This window comes from Sylvia atricapilla, chromosome 1 (genome assembly GCF_009819655.1).
Source record: "Sylvia atricapilla isolate bSylAtr1 chromosome 1, bSylAtr1.pri, whole genome shotgun sequence".
Lineage (NCBI taxonomy): Eukaryota > Metazoa > Chordata > Aves > Passeriformes > Sylviidae > Sylvia > Sylvia atricapilla.
Window position 1 is genome coordinate 77,915,843 of NC_089140.1, and position 26,849 is coordinate 77,942,691.

Sequence of the window (26,849 nt, forward strand, 5' to 3'; positions counted from 1 at the left end):
CTGGTGTTGTGGCAGAGTTTCCTTGTTTTTAGCAATAATACAGTGGTGATAGATGCCAGAAATTTTCCTGATGAGAGATTCCTACCAGGCAACTGTGCCTGGCAGCAGCGCCCTAGGTAGCTCCTGATCCCATTTGCAGGTAGGACAATTCCTGCAGGATTTGGGCACATTGGCACTCACAAGCTATGGAGGCTACTCCAGCAGCCCAGGCAGGGTCAGTTCATGTGAAGTGTTGGCTTGAGAAGAATGTAGAGGGATGAAGACAAAAGGCTCACAGTAACATTGCTCAGGTTTTGTTTGGAATCATGGAGAGCATAACTGGAGCATCGCCTTCTTTGGTGAGCCTTCATTTGGGACAAGGCTTGCTCTGCAGGGATGTTCCTCTAGAGCTCCAGCTCCCATAGAAACATTGCCTCTGCTTTCACTGCTGTGGAGTGTACACAGGCTGCTCCTATTCTAGTCTTGGAGACAGTCCAGTCAGCTATCTGCAGGGCTTTTTCCTTTTTTATTTTGTTCTTGGAAAAAAGACTTATTGAGATTAATTGCTTTGTGTCTCAAAAAAGCTGGTATAATTTGTAGGCTGCTTATTGACCATAGTTGTTTCACTTCTTGATAGTGGGGCATATTATTCAAATTCAGCTTTGTTCATTCAATTGCAAATAGTCATTGTTTATTTCTGTGAATCACAGAATAAATACAAATTTGAAACTGAAAATTTCACTTGAGCAGTAAGTAATGTTGAGAGGAAAGCTAATGCTTTCAGTGCTTGGCATTGTCCATAGACGCACTTTTCCATTGTGTTGAAAATGGTGGATAAAGGGTGAGAGTTTTTAGTATTTTGGTCTTCTTCCTGTGGAGACCATCAGTTTTCACTCTCTTGTCCTCTGAGCTAGTTAAGGTGATGTGCACTGAAAGCAAAAGGAGTGATTGCCATTACATCTGTTCACTGGTTGCTCCTTACACTAATGCTGATCTGGGAGTGCCTTTGGTGGGGAGTCCCAAGACAGATGGAGACTGAAGCCATGGTGAACATGGGCCAAGACCTTCTGTTTCTGTGCTAGAAGACAGGGTCTGCTCTCTGCCTCCTCTCGCAGTGACGTGCAGGTCAGAGCCTCCTCCATGGATTTCGGTGTGGCCAGAGCTGGTCAGACCTTGCTGCTGGCTGGCTGCCTGTCGGGGAGCTGGAGACACATGTCCTGTGTCCTGCCCTAGACTGCTTCACTCACTCCAGCATTGTGGGAAAGCTTGGGCAGTTCTCTCACTTCTTTGTTCACAAGCAGAAAGGAGCACTTTTGCACAGTGAAGAAGGTGCTGGTGATGTGTGAGGGATGTTGCATATTTTCTGTAGTACTGCAATAGCAGTATTTATAGGTGTGCTTCTTAAACTTTGAGCTTTGTGGTGTCCATAGGTGCTGTAAGTTATACAAGATCACTTGGAAATAAAGTTATGGATGCACTTTTTTGGGTTTTTTTCCTTATAAGAATTATATGGACTGCCTAGAGGCTTAGCTTACAGTAGTGTAATCTAGGTAAAATGGATGTGTTTAGTTCAAATTAAGTGTCTTAATTGTCTTCGTAGGGAAGCCCAATGGAAGGGTCATAAGTGCTGAACTTGTAATTAGATACTTGTTCATACTTGATGGCAGAGCTTGTCTGTGAATGGAAGTGGTTCAGATAGTGAAGTAAACTTGAAATATGTCTTGTGGAATGGATGCTACGTGGGAAGTGTCGATCAGACAAGATTGTTGACAGTGGTCAGCACCGAGAGGAAGAACAAAGAGGCACAATTTAGTGGGTCGCTGAGCTCTGCTGTAGCCCTGACCAGGGCTGTCATCCTGGCAGCATGTTTCTCCTCACTGTGGAGCTTGGAAGCAGAAAGGGATATTCTGTGTGGGTGTGAGAACCTGAAAGTTGTAGTAGGAAAACCATTGGGGGAGGTGCTGCAAGTCGCTGCTGGTGCTGCCACTGCTGGAAGCTAGGGAGAGGATGAGGAAGGCTTCAGGGCAGGCTCCCAGCACCTGAACCTGGGAGCAGCTACGGGTAGAGGTGTCCCAGGCCACAAAGAGTCTGAGAAGTGATATGAAATGGGGACTGAGAGGAAGGGTTTGAAAGGGGATTGATTGATGGGACAAAGTACAAAGACTGAAAATGGCAGGAACCAAAGTGGGCAGAGGGTAAGGATAAAATGTAGGATTACCACAACTTACAGGGTGTGTGTTACTCAACTGGTTGGGTAGGTACAGTGATGTGCAAAGTGGTCATTTAGACATATTCTGTTAGAGATCAAAATTCATATCTGTCAGGTAAGGGAGACCAGGGAGTGCAATGTTTTCCCACCACAAAAGGGGAAGAACTTTACAAAACAGGTGGGAAATAGGCTGATTCTCAATTGATGTGTGTATGGGATAGTTGCTTGAATAAAAGGTGAGAAAGTCACAGATAGCAGATTGGTAATATTTTTTCCTGACATCAATAAATGTTTTACATAAAAATATTTCATTTTCTTCCATATTTTCATAGGTAAGAAACTTCATTGTGGAGTTTTCTGGTTACTTTGGTTGAGATTAAATTACATTAGGTCCTGGTACATCTTGTTGTCTGAAAGATTATTTTGGAACAACAAAATGGGTGTCTGAGGTCAACTGTTACAGAAAAATAGTAAATTACTGAATAAAAACATTATGTGGGTTGTACTCTTGTAATGATTAGCTGTCAAATTTTACAGTATCAATAGTTCTGCTTTACATTTGATCTTAAATTACTTTGGATTTATAAGAGAGCACCCTTATTCTGTATTTTAAGTATCTAATTAGACAGTAGATCTCTCCAGGAAAAAAGGGTAAAATACTACATTCTTATTTTTGTTTTTAATCTCTGGGTCCTTGGACTTACCATGATTTATTTTTCTCCCTGGAACGCTGCATTCCACAGCTTGTAATGGCCTCCTTTTTCTGCTTGGACTCATCTAGAAAGACATTTTCTAAGATTTATTGCATTCTTTTAACTTCTTAACACAAGGGGAACACAAATGATGATCCTCAGTTCAGACCAACAGCAGAGAATGAAAAAGGAATATTTTTAAGTGGATGTTTCTCTGTACAGTCCTGTGTGTTTTGCTGGTCTGTGTTCATCTCTGCTGTGAGGTCAGTGACAATAGGCAAAAAAGATGCCTCAGAAAACAGAGGGCACTGATGTCGTGAAAGTATGAGCCAAGTCCTCTGGATCTACTCTTGAGTCATGGATTTTCATCACAGTAGCCATTGGGATTAATGCTGTGAAGAGTTCACATAGGACAGTCCATGGGACAGTAAAAGGAACGCTGTGGGCTTTACTTTTTGAGTCAATTAGTTTTGCTTTCTAGTGCTTTTGGACTGCCCAGATGCTCTAGCAGCTGGTTTTCTAGTATCACAGGAATTGCTAAAAAAATTGTGGTTGTTTGCTTGTATATTTTTACTTTATAAACCTGTCTCTCAGGTGGCTTCTATACAGTAGCTCTTTGTTTTCACTTTTCCTGTTGTACTGAATTTTATGTTTACCATATTTTTACATTATCCTTCTGGTTATATGGATTTGAGCAATTCAATTTAAATTGAGTGTGTGACAAAATTCTAATATTTCTGGTTTATGTGTTTGGATATCAGGATTATCTTCTGTAAGGCCCTGCAGTTTATAGCGTAGACCTAGGGTTGATTAAAAAAAAAAAAAAAAAATGTGCAGGAAGGAGCAGCCGAGGAGGGTTGGTTGCTCCATGTCTGTTACCCCTACCAATAAACCCTCTCAATTTATTGGAACAAGACTGACAACAGGGATAGGTTAAGCTGCATAACCATGCCCAAGCAGGCAGTGCTTGGCATCAGTCAGGCAGCACCACGTTCAGCATGTGTTATTAATGTATGGCAGTGACCAAATGCCATTGCTGCCCATGTGGTGGGTAATGGGTCACTGTGTAGAAGAGGTTGTTTTAAAATGCTTGCAATATGTGGACTCTTCAGTAGGTGACCTTGCACATTTTCAGAGAGCAGTTTCAGTGATGATCTAGCTTGTGTCAGGGCTTCCAAGGTGCATATGAGCCTACTTCTGCCTTTAACTAAAAATCTCACAGAAATCTTGCTAAAACAATAAAGGTTGTAATTCAAATACCAACTTGTTGATCAGGAAACTTTTGGAGTAGCTTCTGCCTTCTTCCCATCCAATATGGGTCATCAGCACCAGACCAAAACCTCGCCTCCTTGTGAAAAACACCCTGAGAGATTCAGTTGTGTGTGGGCTCTGTGCAGGCTGGAAATCCCAAGTATGACTTGTAGCTTTTCCAAGAACTGGAGATTGTGGGGTTTTTTTGATGTACATAAGCACTTAATTCAGTATTCTCTTAAACTCACTTGACTCAGCTGTTGTGAAATCTCTTGATGCCATTTGATGATCTGATTGAAGCAGGGATTTTTTTATATTTGGCATCATGTCACAAAATGGTACCATAAGAGAGAAAGCATGTTGTTGAGAGCCTACTTCAATATACTTTGCTTGTGTTAATAATTTGTATTACAAATTACATCTTTTGTTAAACATAATTTCCATTAGATCTTGAGCTTAGGGGTATTTTTTCAATGCACAAAATTACTTTGACATTGTTTTGTGGTATTTCCCTTAAATGGAAGGCTTGAAAGACAACTTATTTTTCCCCACATGCCAGATAATTAGTGCAGCATAGCATTGGTCCTCTGGCTTTTTAGGCCACTTCTTTATTTGAGTCCCACAGCACTAGTAAGCTGTGGTAGAGACAGCAGGGCAATTTTGAAGAGTTCGCCTTTCTCAGTGAAATGCACTTGACTGTTGTTAGGCTGAGTTTGCTGCTTTGTTTTATATTTCTTAAGCTTGTTCCTTTTTGTCATTGTTCTTTGCATTGGTCTATCTTATCTCAACCTCTAATTTTCATTTTCAGAATAACAACTAGAGTTCTTATTTTGCATGCTGTCTCTTTAAGGTTTAATTTAGAGTTTTCCATTTATTCAGCATGTTTGTTATCTTGAAGCATTTATATCTAGAAAGGAAAGAAGTTTTTGCTGAATTCTCATTTAGGCTTGTCTTAAATCTTATTCTAGTTTCCTGCATATTTCACTTGACCTTCCAGAAATGTTGGGAGGGTCCTTGAGGATGGATGTTCCTGCACTCTGACAACAGGGTCTTCTTGAAGTTCAGGAGCCAACTTCGTTGTCTTCCTGTTCTTTGTGCTGATCCTGCAGAATGGCTCTGGGTTCCTATTTCCTGAAGATTTCAAGTGCTGTAATATTTCATAACATGATCTTCTAGTTAGTAATGATAAAGTTCAAGGTAGTTTTTCCACATCCTTATCCTAATAAAGTCGTGATTCAAGATTAAATAAAACACAGCAGGCCTTTCAGAGCTTGAGGGGCAGGGTTGCAGAAAGCCCATTTTATGGAGATGAAGTCTGTACATGTGATCCTGCAGCCCTCTCTCATGGCTTTGATCTTGCTAGATGATTTTGATCAAGTGTTACAGTGGGTTTAAGAAAGCTGAGGGATACATCGTTCTGGCAAAAATTAAAAATAAAGGAAAAGTAGCTACCCAGTTTTCAAGTAGAGGTCCTTCTCCTTTTTTTATTTGGGTGGCACCCATTATTAGAAGTTGGTGTGGTTTTTAGCCAAGTGATGCACAGTCCTGTTTCTGAATCAGCTCACAGAACAATTTTCTCACCCAAACAAGAAGGCGGTGTGTGGCAGAGATGGAAGTATTAGAACAACTAGAGTGAAGAAGAGAAGATAGTGAGTTTGAGTGGGAAGGGTGAATCTGCAGAGACCATCTTCTGTAGTGCTGCCACATGCAAGGCATTTGTCATGTTGTTTTTCTTAGTGTTTGTCTGTGAATTCTTTACATTAATAAATGTGCTAAATGATGTACAGGGTGCTCTGCCTACCCTACTAACCTGTGCACCACTCATCAAAGGATAGACATCACAAATATGGAGATTATCCTCCTAGAAGTGATACTTTGCTTCCTTTCCATGTTCACATGAGATGCACTCACAGGATATGTGTCAGCCCTTTTTGGTTTCCTAATTCTCTCACTGAATCTGTTTTTCTGTATCCAGGATGATACATAACCTCTGTTAAGTTGCTTACTTTTCTAAGATTTGCTCTCCTTATATCCCTTTTATTTCCAAATCCTTCAGCTTGTGGTATTTTTGTTCTGCAGTATGACCTTTGAGTTTTCCCTTATGGTTCTTCTGACTAGGAACTGTGTAACAGTCTGTAACTTTTGAGATGTAATTATCTCAAATTCCACTTACAGTTTGTGTGGTTAGTCTTGGGACTACTAACACTGTTTTCAGCCCCCAAAAGTTTTGCTGTCAGTTGATGCTCTTCACATTCATTCTGTGTATTAGATGTTCTGTCTGGACCACATGCTCCTACAAGTGGCTGCTTTTTCCATCTTGGCAGAGTCCCTCTGCCCTATATAAATCCTTGTCCTGTCATCTTTATGGTTCTTCACAACAAACTAAGGCTCTCATCTCTCCACGTCTGTCTTTTTCCTTCAGCCAGAGATTATACCCAGGGTGCCCCAAACCTGTTGGAACTTGCTGACGGTTTGCTCACATATCCTGTTGATGTCAGTGACACCTCCCTGCTCCTGTAAGAAATTTCTTTCCCGGATCTCCTTTCTTCCCCAGCCTTCCTTCAGTATGCTTTGTGCTGGTGCAGGTGCTGCTGTACCAATCTATAAAGGTGTGATGGCCTGTGCCAGCATTTATGTTTAGGATACTGTTTTAATGAGGAAATGTCTTCAGGCTGTACTTCTCTGTCAGCTCTTAGGATATCCAAATACAGAGCTTCAGTGTTCAGTGTGATCTGCCTTCAACCTCTTGCTTCCTTCTTCAGCCTCTCTTTGTCACTTGTCTCAGCAGGACAGACAACATCACTGTTTGTCTGGATGGCCTCCTACATAATATCAATTGTTTGGTCTTTCATTGCCAGGAACATACCTGCGGTTTTATGGTGAAAATCCTCTGAGGGGTTTCCTCCTCCTGTGCAGAGGTGGCCCCTGAGGCACAGCATGACCCCCAGCCTGCAGCAGCATTCCTGCAGTGCTGCTGGTGCTTGGCTGACAGTTATGGCTCTGCTTCTGTTGGCTTCATAAATATTATTTTAAACGATTTTGGAAGAGTTTGGGTTTTTTCTGATGTTCCCTGTTAGTGTTTCCACAAAGTATTTGCATTAATTCCATGCTTTGACCTCTAAACAGTGAAATGGCACCATTAGCAGGGACAAGTATTGCCTGAGGAGCACTGGCTGTGCCAATGTGGGCATATGTCTATACGGATGAGGTGCCAAGATGTAAATTTGCAGGAAATGGGATGGTGAATTCAAAATCAATTGTTTTGTAGTCTTTATAGATGTTATTAGTATTCATAAAAGTTTAACTATATTGAGGATGTGTACATCTTCTTGCATATTTGAGATAGTTTTGCAGAAGATACATATAGAAGTGTTTTCCAGCCGAGTATTTGAATTCTTTTTAGCGCTTCTACTGTTTGTTAAGAACTGGCTTCAGAAATTAGTCCCAAAAGGCAATTAAGAAATCTGTTGGCTTATTCATTTCTCAATATCTGCTGTACAAAGAACTTAGAGTGCTACTCGCATTTAGAGTAATGACTGTTTCCTGACAGGAGAGTTGAATGGAAACATTTAAGTGGATTTCAGATCAAACATATGAACACTTGCAGCCTATTAGAGCATTAATTTTAATTTGCTGTTTTGCAGAGTCAAACATTTCCTTCTAGAGCAGTTTGAGTGTAAGCAGGTTTTACTGTAAGAGGCAGTTTATTGTTTGGTTTGTTTCGTATATTTAGGAATGGTTATTGTTTGGCGCTTATTTTTTTCTTGATAAAGTCTAACAGTAATCCAGTGTGAAACAAGATTGCATTTGCCCTCAAACAGAAAAAGCCCTTACAGTGCTCAGCGCACTGTTAGTATGTTCGAGTTTCTCATGGCCCGTGTAGGTATTTGGGGCTTCAATCAGTGTTAGAGAAGCTTTAGAGGAAGGTATCCCTGCCAGGTTATTATATTTTGCAAGTCTGGACACTGATAAGCTGGATAGGGGATATGAATGGGAATGAAAGCTCCATTCTCAGACAGGAGTTTTTGAATGTGTCCTCTGATTAATGTTGGTTTTGTTTCCCTTCTTTCAGGTATTCACTTACAAACAGAGCACAATCACACACCAAAAAGTAACACCTATGCATCAGACAAGCACAGAGAGTGTGGAAGACATGGCAGCACTCATAGATCTCCATGAAGGCTCCATTATGCACAACTTATTCCAGCGATATCAGCAAGATAAAATATATGTAAGTTTTTTCTAAACTTAAGATATCTATCCAGAGGGAAGGGTTTTGAACGTCTCAGCGCTGTGTGTGTTTTGCTGTTCTGTGCTATCTCCTCTCCTAATGCTTTCCAGCCCCTTGTGTATCCACATAGAGCTGAAGCATGTCTCATATAGTGATTTCTCACCCACAATGATGGAAGGAGAAGGTAGCTCAGGCTGGACATGCAATCCCTTTAAAATCTTGAAAAACTGGCATGTTATGTACACATCTACAGTTTCAGTGACAGGGTTGTGTAAGGGACTCTCCTTTGCCTCTTCTCCTTTGCCTCAATATCTGCTGTGTATGTCACCAGAGAGGATGTGATGGAACTTAGTCTGTCACTGCCATTTGAGATCCTGTCAGGCCAAGATCCAATTCTGATCAGCTTTCCCTCTTGCATTGTAGTAGGAAGGTTGTTAGGAAAGAAGCATAGGCTTGTCAAGCTGAGCATTTGTGCTGTTAAATAAAGATAGTTGGAGTTTGGGGTCTGTGAGAACAGACAGCTGTTTATCAGTTTCCAAAACTAGGAATTAGTCCACATAGAATTGCTTTTTAAGTCTGTAAAGAAAATTTTTATGATTAGATTTACCTGCCCCTTCAAAATTTTCATTAATCTTGAAGTGACTAAATACAAATATTTCCTGTGTCTGGAACTGCACTAAATATGAGAAAGATACAAAGAACATTAGCAGCTGCTACAGGTTTCAAAATTGCATTTTTCAGTGGTTCAGAAGTTGACCATTTTGGTTTGGATTTTTTCATTAATAATTGCAGAACACAATTTTTGTTTCATCACATGTCTGGGTCCTTGATTTGACCATATACATGCTATATTTCAAGCTTCATCTACTGAGTTTGGCTTATTTATTTAAATATTGACATATCTAAGTGAAAAGATAGACTTACCCTGTATTTAAGGTTTGATAAAAACAAAGAAAGGGCACAATGAAATAATATTCCTTTGCACTTAACCTGAAAGTGTCTAGCATGGGGAATCCTCAATATTGATGCAGTTATCTTTACATAAGTCGTTATGGATTTTTTTTTTTCTCAAAACAAATGAACTGTTATACCTCTCAGAAAAATCAGCAAACAAAAGATGAATAGTATAAATGAACAATCCTGCATGTTTGAGGAAAAAAAAATGTACTTGATAAAAGTTTGATTTTCCATCAGTGTTGTTAGATTAGCGCATGGTCCTCAGTGTGAGTCAAAATCGTTTCATGATGTGCAGTCACATAGAGGACATGCCCCCTTTTAAAAAACCCTGGGGGTATGAGTGTGAGTTTTTGCTGAGGCATAGAACAGCCTTGTTCTGAAGAGACATGTCCTAGCTTCTTCCTTAGCTTGTCAAGGCAAGTTTAGGGTGTTCTAATCCTTGGTGCTTAGTGCGGTGTACGTTTCTAGACAAACAGGTTTGTGTGCTGTTCATGATGACAGATCTGCAGTTGCTACTGACTGTGCATTTTCCCTTCAGTTTTGCTAATTTAACTGCTTACTCTTTTGAGTCCACCTGAAAAATTATTGAAAAGGTGGTTGGAGAAAAAACTTGTGTTTTGAAATGCATATGAAAACCTCTCTGTTGCCCTGTATGTGTGACCAGGACCTGACTATAGAAGCATCTTCTTTTCTCCAGCCTCATTGGTACCCCACTCCTACTGCAGCAACAGTAGTGTTGTAGCAGAAAAGAGCTTCAGGAGCAAAAACATCACCAAAAGCTGATTAAACAGCTTGAGTAATTTACTGAAAGTTCATAATTATAGGAACATGTATTTTTGAATGGCGTGTTGTAATTGCAGAAGGAGGTCTGTCATTTAAAGCCAAATTTTCTTTACTGTATTGAGGAATTCAATGATATTTTAATGTTTAATGTTAAAAAAAACCCCAAAAAACCAAAAAAAAAAACCCAAACAAACAAAAAACAAACAAACAAACAACCTGAAGATGCATTAAACTTACCTTTGTTGAAGGTTACTTTGCAGCTGATCATTCAACCTTGCTCAGTCATTCTGCTTTGGGACCAAACTAGTTCTAGTACAGGATAAGAAAAAACATTGGAGTTTATGCCAGCAGCCATCAAAACTTTCCAGATTATGCATTTGTCTTCTCCCTTGACCAGGAATTGCTTCATCATTGTAATTCACACATTGTCTCTTGTATCTGCCTCATCACCTTGGCTGTTATCTGCCCCTGGTGCATTAGGGATAAATTGGGAAGGCATGTACCACTCTCTGCCATGGGCTTTGGGACTGATCATCCCATTGAAAGACTTCTTACCATCCCCAGATACAAATCACTATCTAATTGCTCTCTTCTGGCTTTTAGCTTACAGATCCCTTTTTACTTCAGTTCTGTGCACCTCCTTGTCCACATCCTGAGTAGGAGAAAGAGAAAAGCTGTATGCTGTCATTTTTTGGGTTCTATGCTTGTTGTATTACAAATATATTAGTGTGGTTCTTGACCATGGTGGTGTTTTGTTAGTTTTCTCAGTGGCATTGAGACCAGAAAGCACCTTTTTACCTTCACAAAGAATACACTTAGTTGGGATTTAAGTTTTGGGGCTTGCTTGTTCACACACACGTGAAAACTATATCAAGTGCAATATAAGTAATTGTAGTGTAAAGAGTATATAATTTCAAAAGTACAGGACAATTAAAGGGAAATTTAAACAGTTACTTTCTCAGAAATATAGTTATTTATGCAGATTATCCACTGTTAACTTGTGTGTTTTTCTGTATTTGAAGAGCTGTTTCTCCAGCAATGAGCATTTAAATAAATATCTTCAGATGTTTGAGCTCAATTTAATATTCTGTGATTTATTAACATTTTTGTCTCACATACTCATACCCGTGTTCCTAAACTTTTCACTACTTCCTGATTTATACTATGTTATTTGCTGTGGATGCCAAGTTTTGTCAAACATGTCAGTGACTTTATTTGCTGCTGCCAATAACTGCAGCTATAAAGGGCCAGCAGAAGTTATTCTATGTTTCCTGATATCTCTTGGAGAGGGAAGAATATTGACTTAGATTACAGATTATGTTCATAATGCGAATGATGCCTGGCTCTAAACGTAATGAGTTGAGGCTCTCAGATGAATCTGTGCTGTTTGCAAGAAGGTGAATGACAAAATGTTGTTCTTGTCTATGTGCAACCATCTTTTTGTATCAGTGTCAAGTCTGTTAACATCTTGTGATATGTTTCGTGTGAATTTCCATTAAAGAGTGTGTGCTTTCCCTTTTTGGCCTGTGAGAAGCATAGGATTTACAAGTCTTTTTTGGATTTTTCCAGGCAGGCTGGTACTGTCTGGTGTTTATTCAGGCTTTGTGATTAATACTGCATTTATCTGAAAGTTTGATTCTGTGCTATCACCACGTTTGTTGTCCAGAAAAGGACAAAATTGAGGATGGCAGTGATCAAACTTTGCACAGGTTTTCATTGCTGTTTCATCTCCCATGTTGATCTTATTGGGAACAACAGTGGATGATCCAGCTGTGGACATCAGCAGACAAGGTTTAATGCTCATCTTTGAATACTCAGATTAGCTTGCATGCTAGACTGGTATAAGGCAAAATATGGAAAGATAAACACTGGTGCTAAAAATGGAAGGTGCCCACATTTGAAAACAGAGCCTTTTGTGAAGGCACTTGGGGTATTTGGTCACCTCTGAAGCGAGGCCTTCACAGGGCACATGCTGTGGAGAGGCCAAGTGCTGTGGCAGCCACTCTTGTCAATGTTCAAAGGCAAATTGTTCCCAAGCTGTTGATTCTGGTTTACTTTTAGTTAAGTACACACTGTGGAGCAGACTGGCTCAGCCTTGGGGAGAATGCCATAAACCACACGGCGTGGATTGTGCTGTGAGTCGCACAAATTATGGTGTTTGGGCTGGCTCTGGGATGAGTTACAGTTGTTTTGTCTCTGCCAGTGGTTGGTTATTCGTGCAGGTGAGCAAATTTCAGAAGAGCAGAGCAGAGGATGAGAGAGAAGCTTTTCCTGAGGTGAGAGGTAGTTTGGAAATAACCTCAGTATATATTGTGGAGGTCACTGTAGAGGCTTTCAGTGTCATATCCGCCCTCATTTGTGTGAGTTTGAGCAATAAACAAGTTTCAAAAGAACTTTTGATTAGCTTTTCCCTTTTGAATTAAGTTAAGAAGTGCTGGATAGGCCCTTTCCCCTTTGAAGTGGTGATGCTGATTTGGCACGTGCCTGTCTTGTTTGGGTGGAGGATGTGCACCATGCTCAGAGTGGCATTCTGCTTGGGCTGCAGTGCGACAGTCCCTTGGTCACTCTCCTCTCATGAGGGGGAGGGTGACCTCCAGGTTGTCCAACAGTTGGGTGTGGTGTCCAGGAAGGGTGACGGACAGCACAACCTATTTTTATTCACTCTCAAATTAGGGCTGCAGCTCGCCTGCCAATAATTATAACCATCTGTTGTGTTTGCTTGCATATGTATGAAAAGTTCTGTACCAGCCACGTCGACATGTAGTGCTGTACCAGCCACATCCACATCAGAGGGAGGATGATGGTAATTAGGAGCTCAGTTTTCATGGCTAGTGTCCCTTCTCTCTTCAGCTGAAGCAACAAACATAGAATAACTTGGATGAAAAAGCAACGTTTACCCAATTTTTAAAAAAGGTGTTAAACTAGAAAAGTTGTCTCTTCACTGACAAGGTTGTTGGAGAGCTCCTAGTCACTTCATTGTACAGAATGCTCAGTTCTATTGGCTCTTAAAAGGTATTTTCAGTTATTTATGCATTGATTTTTAAATCTATTAGTGTTTATTTACTTAAGCAGCATGTTCAGTTGTAATTTGTTAAGCTTGCAGTAATTAGATAATTTATCTCCCTCGAAGTCATGAGGGCTCCCAGAGGCAACTAGTTGATGTTTGTGCAGTATTAATCAATAATCACCACAGGGGCTTTTTGAAATTCTCTTTGCAGACACAGACACTTTAGTTTCTAGGTCAGTTGCTCTCTATGACTTGTTTTTCTGGATTTTTGGATATTTGGGTTTTTCCCAGTACAGTAAAACCACTTTTGCATCCAGCACAGTTGCTTTCAAGTGTGCTATAATAGTCAGCAGAATAGTCAGTTACAGTGAGAAAATAGTGGGACACACTAAAGTCATGGTTGATGTAGTGCAGACATAATTCATACACTTGGATAGCACTCCTGCTCAGATGTCCTCTAACACGGACACAAGTTGTAGGGGAAGGCAGAGAAACAAAGGAAGGTCAATAGAAGCTAATAGAATCATTGGGGTTGGAAAGGACCTACAATGTCTTCAAGGCCAGCCTTTGACTGAATAGCACCATAAATACCCCTAAACTATAATCTTAAAGTGTTTATTAGTAGAGACAAAACCTCATGACTGGTTTCTTAAATGGAAGAAGTTGGACACACTCTGTGTGGAAACTGATCCTAAAAATAATGTATATCATGGACTCCTACAATGTCCTGGACAGCTCAACAGCCTTGGTCTTTGGCCTGTCATGTGCCTTGTTATAAATAATTGTGGGCCATGGACTTAAAAAACCCAGACAATGGTACACAGAAACTGTGTCATTAATTAGTACTATATGAACGTAGTACATGTCCCTAGAACAATTGCACTAGCCCCTAGAACTACGTTTATCCTGGTCTCGTCTGCAATCCAGCTGTGGTTGCACAGTTCCTCTCCAGAGGCATCCAATGCTGTAGAGCAGTCCCAGGTAGCCAGTCTGCCGGATCTGCTCTGTGGTCGCTGAGGAGACTGCTGTTTATTTAATTACTCTGCTTTTACAGAAAAAAAGAAATCTTAAAAGTATGCTGATGAATCACGGTGTTTTTCACGCCTTCCTGTGCTACTGAGAAGATGGGGAAAATTCTTGCCACCTGCTCTTTCCCTGAAAGTGTGGAGAGCAGAGAATGCTGTTGCTAAGAATGCATGACAAATGTCTATACATAGCTGCTTACCTCCATAATTAGAATGTTATGCTTGCACACATCAGATAATGTTTTCAAAATGCGGTTCAAAGTGAGTTCCTGTCTCCAAGCATTAATTACAGCTTCCATTTCACATCTGTTACTAGAGAGCAGCAGACAAAGATCTATAAAAACACAGCAGGCTTTTAATTGGAAATCTAGTGAAATTTATTACTGGTGATTGTTATTTCTAAAGGCTGGTCAGTTATATAGATCAACAATTGTCTACCACAGGCAAATTATCATTATTTTTTATTTGGTTTTTTTGGTTGTTTTTGGTTTTTTTTTTTTAATGTGTGTTAATGGAGAAACATAGCTGTAATGATATGAGAAGTAAACCAATGTCATCAGTTGGTTAACCAACCTAGCTTCTGACTTCCTCCATTCTGCATGACTTGTGGAACTGCTAATGATTATAACAACAACAACAATAAAGAGTGTTTGTCTGAACTTTGTCCTCACAAAGTTCTCAACTGAAAATCCTGGGGATTTTAAAGGTGCATATTTTCTGATCTCAGGAAGTATTTCAGCCTGAGGTGTTGTGATCAATGTGATACCGTTAAAAGAAATGAAAGGAGTGTGTCCCTCAGTGCACTGCCATGTATACCACAGCTACGCAAACACTTGGCAGTGTGTGCAGTGGCTACATGTGTGCAATGCCTATACCAACACATAAATTTATATTATGGTTTGCAGCACATTAGGTGTTGCTGGTAACTTGCTGGGTGTACACGCTGCAGTAAGGATCTTACCTGCTAGCGTCAGTGGGCTGTTTCAGTAAGATGGAGAGGGTGAAGAGGTCAAGGTTTTATTAAAACATGAAAGCTTGCTCTTTTATTCTGCTCTATACCAGTATTTTTTATCTCACTTGGTTAGTTGGTTGGTAGGGGAATAAATAATAGATGGACTGGCAACAGGGTCGGTTTCTGTCTGTTGACTTCCATGAATTGTCTATTTGTAATACAAAACTCTAAGCTGTATTTTGTGGTAACTTCATATAGAAAACTGCAAAGTAGAAATCTGTCATCATGTGCAGATTCTGTCATTGGTGATGGTATATATTGCTAATGTCTTCCCAGATTTGAAGGCTAGTATTTGTGTTGTTTTCTCCATACCTTTATTGCATGTCACTGCTAACTCTGTGAGCCAAGAACAGAAAGCAGACCAACATGCAGAATCAAAAGAAAAATTATCAGTCACTTGCACAAATGCCAACAGCAGCTTAGTGCTGTTTGGTCAGAGCTTTTGCAAACAGTGCTGAGTGCTTCTGCATGCGCTGTTGCCTCTCTTGGAGGTAAGCTTTGGCCCCTTTCTGTAAGGTCTGTTGTGCCCAGACCAGCAAAGTCATTGAGAGGAGGGCAGGAATTTGAGCTCCCAAACTTAGGACGCCTACCTGTCACCAGCACATGATTTCTTTATATGAGTTAGGCTTTTACTGTAAAGCGAGCTGTAAAGTGAGCTGCACAAAATTTACTGCTTGTGCCGCAGGATTCAACTGTCTTAAACACATATCCCAGCAGTTTAATACTAGAAAGGCTGCAAACAACCCATTCAAGTTGGGAGTGAATTAACTTACTTTTATAGCTATTGTTTATCTGTGTAAATGGATTATTGATTCATAGCCAGGCTGTTATTTTTATTTGAAAAGAGGTGGTCCCTTTCACGCAAGCAGTTTCAGCTTTTTCCCTTTGATGTTTGTCAGTCTCTCCTTTTAAAAGCAAATGGAATCCAAAAGTTCCATTTAGCAGATTTTTGACAGTTAATTCCACTTGCCATCTCAGTTCTGGTTTCTCGACTGACGGCTATTTGGCAGCAGTTCAGTGCCATCCAGCTAACTACCTGGCATAGACTTAGATTTCAGTTATGCTGGCTTTTAACTTCTCTTTTCATGCTCTGTTGAAGAATAATTCCTGTACTTCCTGCTTTCCTCCTTAAAAACGCCCTTTCTATAGAAGAAGTCTTCAAATCTTAAAGAGCCACGGAAGTTATGGAAATCTGGATGTCAGTATGTAAAATACTTGCAGGCAGAATTAAGCAGATCTGCAAAGCTTTATATAAAAATATTTTGCCGATGTTTTAGAGACACTGCTCTTTGGTTCATCGTTTTAGCAGCATCTTGGTTTTCCTTTGTGTGTATTTTCTCTGAAAAACCCCTTCATCTCTCCAGTATGAATGTATAGGAAGGAAGAAGACCATTTTTTTCTTTTCCTTGCTGGAGGGTAAATTAGACCTTCAGACAGTTTTGAAAGACTCATTTGAGTGTTGTGCAATAACAAAGCAGGAGGAAGAACTAGTGTGTGGCCACAGGCCATTTGAAATGAAGTGATAAGCCATGGGATCTCTGCTTTTTGTGAGGCCTTTTTTTGCTTTGAGCTAGAGCTCGCCTGGTTAAAACTGTGCACGCAGATTGCTGCAGTCTCATGTGCAAACTTATTTTCACATGCTGCATTGCAGCCCATGAAAATAACAAAAATCAATGTCTTGTTCTGATCAATCATGTTTGTGTTCAGGAGGTCACCACCTCTGTCTGCTAGGCAATGGTGAAGAGAGAAATTCTTCAGTAATTGTTTACATGAAAACTGTACAAAAGATCATTATTCTGACCCAGTAGATAGCACTGCTGCATGGTAGACATTGCATTGTATTAGTCAGCAAGAAAAGTTACAGTAAAAACAAAGAGACTAGGTCCTTTTTATACAGGAGAAAAACTGCCAGAATAAACCTGTGAATATCTTAAAGAAGTAAAAATGTCTATCTGTGATGTCTGTGTTATTATTTGCTGGTTTGGTTTTTACCTGTCCTGTAACAGTGCTCTTTTATCAACCTTTCTTTATATTGGTTTCATACTTCCTAAGTGGATTGGTTTTTATGTGGATTCAGGATAACACTTGTAATCCCCAGCCACATGGAATAATCTGTCCAGAAGGAGAAAATTAGGAGAAAAAGAAGATGAGATTAAGCTGTGAGTGTATGTCTTAACCAGGTGGAGACGTCTTTGCTATCTCTGAGCCTTCTGTGGAAGCAGAAAGGTGTCTGCATCCATGCTGTTTTGGGTATTTACACTGGCAACTAAGGTGACCAAAACCCGTTTTTTAACCCTTAAGAAACAGGCCTAGACAGTTTCATTTAGCTTCCTAGGACAAGGACTCAATGAATGTGCAAGACTGAAGCTGTAGGGAGCAGAAGGATTCTCTTAGTGTAGAAGTTAAGGTAGCTGGGTTACAGAGTACAGCTTTTTCATGAGGAGATAGCACAACCTTTGTGCTTGGAAGGGCTTGGGAACAGGACGATGTTGCTTAATACTGTTGCACCTAGAGAAGCTTAAGGTCACATTAGCTGGTTTGAATGGTCAACATAACAGACAAGGCTGCATCTAAGAGAGTGTCCAAGTTACCTCTGATCATCTGAAATCACATTTTAAAGTCATCCAAAACTATCTCAAAATCTTCTTGGAAGTATGCTGGTGGAACCAAGCATAAAGCCTGGCTTTGAAAAGGCCTTGGTCTGTTATGCCTGGGATCCGATCTGTGCTCAGCACAGAAGGAGAAAAGCCTGGCAGGGAAGTGGTTGGTAGGAGAGGCTACTGCAGTGTCCATCATGGACTGAAGGACATGGTTTGAAAGTGCAGCTGGGGCAGTGTGAGAAGACACTTTCTAAAAACAGTGACAAGGAGAACATGTGAGAAGGTGGGTCTTGGCTGTAGGTAGCTGATCTTTCTAATGACATTCTGTGTCATGTCCTGGTTCCCTGATAAAAGTCCTCTCCTATGGGTGCTGCCTCTTGTATTTGGAGTGTGGCCTCTGTATTTACAAACAGCTCATTTTGCAGTTAATCCTACCGCTGACCTTAAGAAGAAAAAAGGACAGTTTAGGGATGATAATGTTGAGTGCATTGACAAGGAACACAGATATAGAGAATAGCAAAGCTGATGTAAATTTGGGTGTTTGGAAGTTCACCATGAGTCACCAGACATGGTGAGGACTGCAGGAGCCCAAGCATGTAAAGATGATTATAGAGTATGGCATTTCCATCTTAGAAATGGCTTGATTGGTTGAAAACATTTAAAACATGTAATCTTAAAAAACATTTAAAATTGTAGTTTAGTACTTCACTTTGATTATAGTTTTTAGGAAAGAAGCATTGCTTTAGACATGAGACAACTAGATTCTGTCCACTGAAATTAGTGTGGACTAGCTGAAAGACAGGGTATACTTACCACAGTGAGGATAAATCGAGATCCTACCATGAATAAGGGCATTAATTACCATCCCCTTTATGGCATACCTTCACCCCTTCTGCCTCCCCTAAAAAGCACACCAAAATGTGACCCAGCCCTCTTTCTCCTTGTACTGATGATGTGTGTGTGGTAGACATTTCGTTGTCTTTGCCACGGAATAAACTCAGCCCTGAGTACCATCAATCTTTTCACCTGAGAGAGCTCTGAATCACAAAGGCCATAGCTGCAGTGTGGAGCAAATTCTTCTGTTCCCTAGTTTTTCATCCTGACACCTTAAAATTTGGTGTTGAATACATAATGAAGTTTGATGGCTATTTTGTGGTCTTTTAAAAGTTGCCTGCCACTGCATGTTCTGTGAAAACACTGCTTTTGTTATTTGGTAATGTTTCAGTAGCCATGGTGATGATTTAAAGGTAAGTGAGATGCAGAGGTTGTGTGGAATGGTGATAAAAATCTTTTCCCATGCCTTTTGTAAAAGTAACATAGAGGTAGCTTTGAGGTGAGCCAGTTGTAGTGCAGTTTAATTTGAAATTTCCCATATATTAAGGGTAAGCCCAGAAAGTAATACTGTGGAATAAATCAGCAGCTTGATAGCAATACCCCGTTTTTAAAAAAATACTTTTACTTTTCAGACACAAAATCAGTTCCTTGAGGAACTCCAGGAAAGTCAGGAGTTGTTCAAAAATTATCCAGAAACGTATTTTTTGAAGCATGAGTAAACATCTTTTTCTTTCTGTAATAACCTAGATTTTTCATGTTCTAAAGCAGAAAGGCTTGAAAGTGCTCTTAAGAGAGCTGGACAAAGTCCCGTTTCTCAATGTTAATGTATGTATCTGTAACAAAACTTCTTAATTTCTGTATTTGATCTATTCCAGCACCTCTAGTTCCAAGCTGTGAAGAATATTTCGATTTTTGGTGGTAGTAAAGAAACACACTGATAGAAAGAAATAGAGTAATGCAGTCTTCTTGTGCCTGTTTTAATAGTTCAAGCAGTTTTGGTTTCTGTTGAGGTTGTTGGTCAAAGATTTAGTTCATGAGCAGTGCATAATGCCCTTCAACAGAGTCCTCCTGTGCTTCTGCCTTCTCTCTCCCACTCTCCCTGTAACATGAGATGTGGAAGGCCTAAAAGAAGTGTGTGTCCTTCCCTGCTTCCCTTTTTATATTTTTTTATGTATGAAAGCAGGAAGACTGGGATGTCTCAGGTGCTAGAAATCTGTGAAGTACAGAGGGACACCTTGATGCAGAGGGTGAAAGGTCATGAGAAAAGCAGTGTAGAATAAGTTTAATTACATTACAGGGGAAAAGCGAGCTTGGTTAGAACACAGATACCATAAAGGATCCTCAGAAACAGAAAAGTTATTGTGGAGAAATTTTGACATAAAAAGGAAGAAGTGGAAGGTGTATGGTTGCTAGATAGGGAACAAACCTCAGAGGATATACCCCAAAAATCTAAAAAGCATCTGTGAAGGGGAAAAGATGAAAAGCAAGGTGGCTCTGGTGTATTCAGTATGTTTGGTTTATAGGACTAATGAAGTGGTCTTCCATTAGGGCAGTTTTCTTTTTCATTGCTTTTTCATTATAGAGAATCTGAAAAAAACTTGAGGGGAAAATTTCTTACTGTACTTTTTTTCTCTTTTAGTGTGAAAGCCTTTTCTACATGAGAAAGTAAGACATTTCAAAGTGTATTTTGTTCATACATTGCAAACTTTTTTCTTGTAATTCTAAGTGAAAAATGCACTGAAGTGCATTTGGATCAATAAAATTTGTATGCCATTTGGATTTGTTTGGCGTCAAACTAAAAAAAATTGATTGTGTCTTTAGTAAAAAAAATCCAAACACCCTCTCATGTTAGACAGAACTACTCTGACTATGTTTACTTTTGCTAGAGTATTTCTGTGGGCATCAGCAGTGTTTCTGAGCTCTTGTTAAAGAACAAATTGTTTTTCAGTGTTTGAAGAACAGTGGGATGATTTCAAGACAGAGGCTCAAAGCTAATTGCTATCACAAGGCAACAAGCAAAACAAAAAGCGTTCAAAGAACTGATGAAAAATCTCTTCCTTTCTGAAGTACATTTTTTATTTTGTCTTGCCTTACTCAATGTCCAGCTGAGAAGACTGGATTGGAATTTCTAATTTTAAAAGTTCTTGTAGAGGATCAGCAAACAATCTTGTTTTTTCTTTTTGCTTAAAGGGGGAGCAGGATTGTCTGTGGCTTGTGAGCTGAAGTGTTTTAAGAGATGAATTAACAATGTAAAATTCCAGTAAAAGTTTGAAAGTGCAAAAGGAACCCAACCTTTAATGCAGCAGTCAAAGTGCTGCACTGGGATTCAGGCTGAGTAATTCAACTTTCATTTATTCTTTGGTTTAAATAAATATATTAGCTGTGATCTGATAACAAGTTGTTGCTGGTTTAGTGTGTACCAAAGTAGTGAAGAATTTGTGTGTGTTTCTGTCTGAAGCATTGCGTCAGTCATATAACAGAGAATAGTAAACTGCCCTATTCATTGCCATGGATTTAAGGGGTCAGACTTCTAACAGGAGTTCTCACAGTATATCACTGAAAAAACTCTCAAACTATTTCAGCTGGAAATCTTCAGAATTCCCCTGTCTGCTTGCTAGTGCTCTTGCAGCATTTCTCCTATTCATAATTGCTTTGAAATGCTTTCATTAAAATAAGCAATTACTAACTTTCAGATTTAGATTAGAAACTGCAAAGAACAAAATGAAAATTTAGATTGCTGTCTTACAAGCAAAGTGGAAGTGACATTCTTATGTGAAAATATCTTTTCTGAAATTTCACCTGCTTTGTGATGTTGGCGTAATATAGTACTTTAGAGACCTTCCTTCTGATTCTGACCCATTTAATTTGCCATATGATATGATGTCTGGTGCAGAAATAGTTTTCAGGAGACAGCACCTGTCCACTGAGCAGTGCTGCATTATTTGTGTATTTTTACAGCGGTTTAACCTGCTGCTAAGATGCATTTGCCAAACCAGAAGGTGTGCCCTAAAGAAAAGGGTTGTGTTGTGTGGCTGTTCAGGGTCTCTCCAAGGAGGGCAAGTGGAGGAGCCTACAGGAAAGATTGGGAGGGACTTTTTACAGGGGCATGCACTGACAGGACAAAGGGGAGTGGCTTCAAACTGAAAGGGGGTATGTTTAGGTTAGATATTAGGAAGAAGTTCTTCCCTGTGAGGATTGGGACAGTGGAACTATTTGTGTAGAGAAATTGTGGATGCCCCATCCCTGGAAGCGTTAAAGGCCACATTGGATGGGGCACTGAACAATCTGTTCCATGAGTCTATGAAATTGGGAGCATTCTTCATGGGAGTACATGTATCCTTCCCCCCTCTCCCAACTTTGTGGCTCTTAGCAGTGTCCAGGGTAGTGTCTAGGATCTACTGCTTGTAGAATACTGCTACTAGTAAGACCTTGTGATGGGTACTGAATGAGATAAGTCATAAGCCTGGAAGTTATGTAGGAAATGATTCTTGCAGCAGCAGATCTTGCTGCAGTTGAGTATGCCAGACACAATTTAAAAAGACTTCTCGAAGATATGTCTTTTGATGTGAACTTTTAAAATAATTGGCATAGTTTTTAATAACAGTGCTGCTTCAGCCCATTGATACTTTGCTGAACTGCCTTGGATAAAGGCAGAGCTTTTGCTTGGGCCAGCTAACTCCTTAGCCCATTCAGACTAAGCTGATTGGGGCTACCCCTGAGTTGGACTGCGACACCTGGTAGATGATAAATGGGATAAACACTGTATGTCTGAGTAAAATACGCTTTTTTCATGATCTTGCCCTGGGACAAGGAAGTTGTTTTTTGAAGTCCTGAGTTTGTTCTATCACGTGCCATTATAATTTGGTGGCAGTTTATCCATGCATTTAACTTGTCCCGCAAAGAGGTTATACATACTTAAAGCACCAGAAGACTGGAACAACAAAAGCTACACCTTTGTCAGTAGAAGTTGTGGCTCTTCACATTTTTTGCTGAAAGAAAAAAATAGAGAGAAGGAATTTTTAAAATATTGACACGTCCTAAGCATTACTCCATGAGGTGATATAGAAATTGTGTTCACCAGTGTGATTCCTGCTGTTCACCCAGGTTCTTTTATTGCCGTAATACAGTGCCCATCTCTCTATTATACCTTACTGAATTACAAGGCAATGAAGCCAGCTCACTTTATTTAATAAACTTTTATAATTCACAGTTAATGACTAATATTCTGGCAGTCTTTTTGTCACTTTAAAAAAATTGTGCTTAAATCATGTGAAGGACTGCCCCATTTTGAATGAGTGTGTGCAGAAGTGGACTGCTGTCACCTCATCTGATATTTACTGTTTAGAAGAGAAGCAAGAAAAGTCACAATATGTAGCCCATGGTGATGCAGTTTTGCCAGTGCTTTATCATGGAGGTATTTTTCTGTCAGGTACTTAATCTTGCAGAAGCTATAGAGTTGATTATTTACTTATGAAGCTAGATGGTGTCAAGTTTCATGGGGATTTTTTTATTTACATCTTTGCCGTGGCATCTGTTGTAATGGCTTGCCTCAAGTAATTCTTTACCAAAGACTTCAGCCAGACTTTAATAAGGGAAAGAGGAAGATCTGTAGTAGTCTCTTTTATTGGTCATACTTGCACTGCAGTCATGTAATTAACAAAGAAGCCCCTTTAAATTTTTCCTTGTGCAATCTGTGCTGAAATATGTATCAAACAGAGGAAGTTTTTTTTTTTCAGAGCCTTCCTTGTTACTTATTACTTATTTAAGAATCCAAGAGGGGATGATCCCAGGAAATTAAGCTGTTGTCTCAGTGCTGTAATTGCCCTGCCATATGATCTCCTGTTGAAATGGTATCTTTCCTCTAGATGAAATCTTCTGAGCTGTTGCACAGCATGGGAGGGTGGGGGGGCAGGGGGGGTGGTGTTATAAAACACACGGATTGAAAATTCACCACTCTGTAAAAGGTACTAGAGTTACAGTGAGGAGGGATATTCCCCTTACTGCTAATAAAATTGTCATGATTTCAAGGACACCACTGCAGCTCCCTTAGCAAAAGCTCAGAGCTGCAATTTGTGTCGGGCCTGATGGAGGGTGAACAGGTGGATAATGGGGACTGTAACAGCAGGGTAACAGTGAGAAAGGAGAGCTGATACACAGAGATAATTGCATGTTAATTAAGGAGAAAAAGAGGGAGGCAGGTACATGCAGGCTCTAAATGCTGCAAAAGAGACTGATAGAGGGGAAAGGAAGGTGTGGGGGAACTGATGGTCCCTTTGTCTTAGTGAATGCCCCGTGGTGGCTTAGAGAAGGAGGATTCAGGAGGAGCGTGTGGGGCTGCCTTTCGGTGGTTTGCAAGATGCTGCTGCTGCCCGTATCCATCCGTCTCTGATAAAGGGTGCTGAAGAGATGAGGAGAGCCCCAGTCCTGCTGTCAGCTTCACAGCTGGTCCCTGTCAGCAGCGAGAGGGTTGACTGCTGGTGAGACATCTCTCTGTACATGGGGGCTGTGTTACAGGGCTGGAGACTGCCCAGCCTGGCTCTTCAGCAGTCCAGAGCAGGGCTGTGGAAGCCAGGTGTAAGCTTCCTGCCTGGAACTGCAGAATGGGTGTTGAACAAAATGAAATGGGTATTGCAGCAGTAACACTGCACATGCCATACATTGTATCAATTAATTTCACATGCCTCAGAAACTCTGGAGATAACATGCTTAATGTTATCTCCTGCCTCACTTAATGTGATTTTATTAGAAAAATATATTGAAGTGAATAGAGGGTGAGGGAGAAATTGAACAGCATTGTGAACAGAGTGTTGCAAATGATCAGGTTACCACAGCCTAATGAGTTAAGGCAACGGGAATGGGCATAAGCTGCTACCTGGGTGGTTTTAGCTGATGTGCTCTCTAATTGCAGTGGGATGAAATTAATGACTTGCTAGCTGCTGTTCTGCATCCAACTAATATTAAAAATGTTGCAGAAACCCAGTGTTTCTGGAGCATCTCCCACTTCACACGCTTTTCTTAGAGACTGCTATTCTAAATATAATGGTCCTAGTGTCTACCATAATGGCTGATACTTCTGTTTTAAAAGTGAGTAGCAGAGAAGGACTTGGATACTCTTCTGGAGTATGGAAATACAGACTTTTCCACCATTACTTTGGGCTCAGACAGGTTTTTAGTAAGTTCAGCAAGTCCCTAAGGACACATGAGAAGCAGCTGTAGGCCAGCGCTGATAGGCATTACCATGCAGCTGTAAGCAGCGTTAAGACAGGGATTTGTACAGTCAATAAACTCAGTCCTACAGGTGGGGTACGCCTGAGAACATGACAGAGGTGGGAACTGCTTTCCCCCTTTTGTGGGAACAACTTCCCCCTTTTGTTGCTTTTCTTGAAAGGAAGAAATCAAGGAAACTTGCTGGCCACCTTTCTCCACAGGATTGTTACAGCTTTGCAAACGTGTGCCTTTTTGTCTATCATTTGCAAAGAGCGCTGATCTGTGTGACTGTCGGCTTATACATGTGATCCACATGTGATTATACATGTGATGACAGTTCTGGGGGGTGCTGTGTGCTTGCAGACCTACATTGGCTCCATCGTGGCCTCGGTGAACCCCTACAAGAGCATCCCGGGGCTGTACGACGGCGCGGCGGTGGAGCGCTACAGCCGGCACCACATGGGGGAGATGGCGCCGCACATCTTCGCCGTGGCCAACGAGTGCTACCGCTGCCTCTGGAAACGCCACGACAACCAGTGTATCCTCATCAGGTGAGTGCTGGTCTTGGGTGTCCCTGAGGGTGAGCCTTTCAAGAAGCATTCTTTTCTTTTCCTAAAGCAAGCGGGCTTTTAAAGCTGCACGGTTTCAAGAGAGCTCTGAGCTTGTTTTGTGTCGTTCATTCTATGCACCTCTAACAAAAGGTTAATTTTTAAATGCATCTTGCAGTTATATTTAGTAAAAAAAATCAATTATATTTTTGTGCCTTTTTTGGCCTTCACACGCAAAATGTTACCGTGTTTTCCCGCTAATTTAAACATCTCTGTGCAGCTCAGGAGTTTGTCACCACAAGACCCTGATTTCCTGTATGGAGAGGAAAAGAAAAATTAACCTGCCAGTTCTTGAGATATGCAGTAAATAACAATAGCAAAAGAGAAACCCCTCCACATTTCAACCACTTAATTCTGCCTGATTAGTCTTCCCTGCTTAATCTTGTTGTGCTTTAATTTAATGGTGGCTTAATAGCTTCCCGTTTGAACCACTGTGTCGCTGGTATTCAGGATCTGGCTGTGGCCGAGTGTGCGTTAGGGAGCAGTTGGCATTTCAATAGCTTTTCACTGCTTTCAGCTCCTCCTTCCTTCTGGCTCCAGAAGAGCTGAAAACGCAGCCAGCCCTTTTCCCATTCCCTATCCTGCCAGCTCAGCTGTGTTGGCTCACACACAGGCAGGGAGACCAGTGTCTGGCCTGCCAGATAGAGAGGGGCAGGTCACTGCAGCATGGCACCAGCCACCAGGCTCCGGGCAGGGAGTGATGCTCAGGGGAGTAAGAGACCTTGTGTTTGCCCTCCCTCTCCTCTCTCGCCTTCACAACATTTTTGTGATTAGGCCTGCTTGCTGTCACCTTCTTGCACCATGAAGTTACACGTGTAGAGCTCTTCAGGCACAAGCTGACATGATTTGCACTGTCTCCTGACCTCCCCAGGAGTCCTTGTGGTGGCTGTAGGACTGGCTGCTGCACAGGGCAGATGGTGGGACAGAGAGGGGTTGAGGCAGAGTGAGAGCAGCAGCACCCTTTGCAATAGGCAGTTTCGGCTGTCATTTCAGATTATGGGCCAAGTTGCAAGGCTTCATGGATAAGAGGAGGATTTGGTGTGTGTAGTTCAGCACCCAAGCTGTTGTTAAAAATGTGGATTACCTGCAACACAGCCAGGCCTGTTTGAAACTTTCTGCAGCCTCTCAGGTCACAGTGCCCACCTGGCCTCGCCTCCAGGCAGGTTCTGCTTTGTAGTGACACAAAGCCGAAAAAGTGTGGTTTTTCAGATTTCTTTAGCTATATTTCTCCTTCTTATTATTTCTCCTTCTTATTCTCCTTACTTAATACATAGTTCTGTACATATAAAGTTGAGTTCAGGTAAGAGTCGAAGCAAAAATGAAATTCACAGAGGTCTTTGTCATGTGACAGTAGCTAGCCTGGAGTCATTATTTTGTGTTTTATTGCCAGGCAGTTACTTGTGAACAGCCTGTGTACACAAATTTAGGGACCAAAACAATTTCTGGTGGCCATT

At 40.7% G+C, this 26,849-nt stretch overlaps 1 protein-coding gene across 1 annotated transcript in view; it reads left to right on the forward strand.

Annotated features, from left to right (window-relative positions):
• The window catches only part of MYO10 (myosin X), a 160,291-nt gene that overhangs the window by 62,336 nt on the left and 71,106 nt on the right, over nucleotides 1-26,849 (forward strand). The window contains 2 exon segments of the mRNA XM_066326351.1: nucleotides 8,204-8,362; nucleotides 25,151-25,338. Of these exon segments, the coding sequence (XP_066182448.1) occupies nucleotides 8,204-8,362; nucleotides 25,151-25,338 (347 nt within the window).